Source organism: Trachemys scripta, chromosome 16, assembly GCF_013100865.1.
Source record: "Trachemys scripta elegans isolate TJP31775 chromosome 16, CAS_Tse_1.0, whole genome shotgun sequence".
NCBI lineage: Eukaryota > Metazoa > Chordata > Testudines > Emydidae > Trachemys > Trachemys scripta.
Window position 1 is genome coordinate 9,359,472 of NC_048313.1, and position 2,867 is coordinate 9,362,338.

At 64.5% G+C, this 2,867-nt stretch overlaps 1 protein-coding gene across 1 annotated transcript in view; it reads right to left on the reverse strand.

Moving 5' to 3' along the window:
* Positions 1–2,803, reverse strand: part of RUSC1 (RUN and SH3 domain containing 1) — a gene marked incomplete at its 5' end in the record, with an annotated part of 4,878 nt that extends 2,075 nt beyond the window's left edge. Inside the window, 3 exon segments of the mRNA XM_034793007.1 lie at positions 272–1,358; positions 1,813–1,859; positions 2,698–2,803. Coding sequence (XP_034648898.1) covers positions 272–1,358; positions 1,813–1,859; positions 2,698–2,803 — 1,240 coding nt within the window.
* Positions 2,804–2,867: the final 64 nt, after the last annotated feature.

Here is a 2,867-nt window from a genome sequence, read left to right on the forward strand (position 1 = left end):
TGTCTACTGGGGAAACGGCCCAGAACCTGCTCCTCCACTGGGCCCCGCCCAGAGCAGCCCGCAGCCCCTCCCCTGGGGGGCTGGTGCCATTAGAAGCAATAGCACCCAAGGGCCTGTAACTGAGAAGCTGCTAACGCTCCACGCTGCAGGCTGTTTGCTGGACACAGTCTAGGAGCCAAGCCACAGATGCAGGGCATGGGCCATGTCACTGCCCTGAAGAAGGGGGAAGCCCTGCAACGGCTCACCCTGCCCCACCCCACCAGACACTGACCTGGACTTGGCTGCACTGGTGTCAGAGTCGGCGGGGAAGCCTCTGGCAGGCGGACACGTGGCCCCAAAGAGTCGGCCCAGCCAGTTAGGGCGGATGGGGGAGCCGCCCATGTTCAGGTTGGGCGTGGCCGCCTGGCTCCCATCGGACGGAGGCAGGCGTGTCTTGCTGGCAGAGGGCTCCGGTGGCTCAGTCTCCCTGGGGCCTGCGCATCCCTTGGTCCTGGCCTGCGGCGGCAGCTCTTCAGCATGAGGAGCCTCCAAGCTCCCTGCCTTGCTGGAGGGCGTTGGACCTGGAGCCTCGGCACCTCCTTCCCCAGCTCTGGGCTTGAGGAGCTGCAGGTCTCTGCCGCTGGCCCCCTCCCCTCCCCGAGCACCGAACTCAGTCGCGGAAGCCTGGCTGGATCTGTGGGGTGGAGCAGCTAGGCTGGAGCTGGTGTCCCCTGCAGCCACCCGCAGCTTCGTCCAGCGGGTGAAGGGAAACCTTTCCTTCGTGGCCGTGGTGTAGACCCCGGAGGCCTGGCTTAGCTGCTCCCACCAGCTGCCCCGCCTCTCTCCTGTGTCCTGCGGGACAGGCTGCTGGTGTTTCTCAGGCTCGGCAGGACCCTCAGGTCCCAGAAGGGTCTGGGTGAACTGCTCCCCCCACTGCAGCACCTGCTGGAATGTCTGCTTCAGGGAGACGCCCGCCTGGGCATTGGGGGGTGATTTGGCGGCTGCTGCGCTGTACTGGGATCTAGCGCTTTCCTCCGAGCCCACCAGGGCTGCCCTCCTGGGGCCATCGGTGGTCAGCTGGTGCTCTGGGCTAGCACCACCTCGGCCTTCAGCCCCCTCGGCCTGGTCACTAGGGTCCCGGCTCTGTGCGGGAGCAGCCACCAGGGCAGGGCCAAGGGGGTGGCTGTGGGGGGAGTCCGGCCTGCAGGGAAGGGGCCGCACATCCACGGGCAGGTGGTGGTGCTCGAAGAGCAGGTCGAGGTGGAAGGTCAGCACAGAGAGGGGCTGGACAAGGAGCAGCAGCTCACGGGCCAAGTGCGGGAAGGGGCCTTGGCTCAGGGAGAAGAAGGCCGTGGGCAGGTAGAGGACCGAGATGACATCTAAGAGACACAGGCAGGGTGAGATGGCACCCCCCACCCACAGAGCCCCTCCACCCCACAGAACCTTCCCTTCCCACAGAACCACCCCACAGAGACCTCACCCACCCACCCACAGAGCCCTCCCATCCTACCAAGCCCCCCATCTCACAGAGCTCTCCCACAGAACCACTCTCCAGCGCCCCCCACCTCACAGAACCAACCCACCGAGCCCCCTGCATCCCACTCCTCCACCCAGGGACACCAGCCTGTCTCTTCTGGATCTGTCGCTGGCAGCCCGTGCAGGAGGGGAGCTTCCATCTGTACTTCAGCAACCAGGCTGCCCGGGATCCTCCCCCTACCTCAGCTGAGGCACGGTGGTGGGAAAGGACTCCTGTGTCCCGTTAAAGGAGCCCCAGATGGGCATTGCCCTGGGGGGCTCACAGCACCGGAGCTCAGAGAGCCCACTGCTCCCTACCTGAGCTCTTCTGCAGGTGGGAGAGCCACAGTTCCAGCTGCTTTATGCTGAACGAGACAGAAAAGGTCCAAGTTACAACTGTTCAGATCGACAACCCCAGACTGGGCTGTGCCAACAGCACTGAACTGCCTGACTCGGGGGCCGTCCTAGCTGGCGCAGGCCCGGAGTCCAGGGCCCACATCTGCTGACTTCTGCCTAGGGGTGGCGACATCCTATCGCTCCACTCACCCAGCTGGGTCTCTGGGTTCACTTGGCTAAACACCAGGTTTACCAAGGTTCCAGCTCCTGGAGTGTGCCGGAGGTGCAGGGGGATCCCCGTCCGAAGGTAGCAGACACCAGGGTGCCCCCACCCCGGTTCTGCTCGTTTGTGCCGGCGGCATACCAGAGCGAAGCTTCCGGCGCCATGGCGCCCTGAACCAGGCCTGAGACTGAACCTGGGTGCCTCGTACGGCAGGTGCCAGCATCAGCTCCTTCCCCCATCTGCCTGCACCCCAGCTCCCCTCCCCTGGGTTGGGGCTTCCCATCTCACCCTGAATACCAGTCCCAGTGTCCAGCTGAGAACAAATGTAGGACCGTAAACATGAGTGAGGCCATGGCCATGAGTGTGAGCGAGCGAGAGAATGGCAAAAACTGAGAGAGAGCACACACCCACACACGTTAGCACCCGTGAGCACGAGGGTGAGAGCAAGCACGAGAGCGTGCACGCCCATGTGACAGTAAATCCAGCAGCCGCAGGCTGAGGCACGGAGAAGGGCTCCAAGACACGGGAACCACCCCCTTCACAGGCCCAGCACTCCCCCGGCAGGGACCATCCTGCCCAGGGAGCCCAGCGTCTCTCTCGGCCTCTCCTGGGGGGGCAAAGCAGTGCCCAAGCCTGGTACTTACTTCAGAAGACCGAGTATGAAGGCATGAAACCTCTGCCTGCTGCTGCGGAGGGGAGCCAGCTGGGACACCTGCCAGTACAGCGAGTGCAGGGGCCGAGTGCCGGGGCCTGTAGAACACACGGCACAGAGCCACTCAGCAGCCGTCTCCCGAGTTCGGCTCCTCTCCCTCCC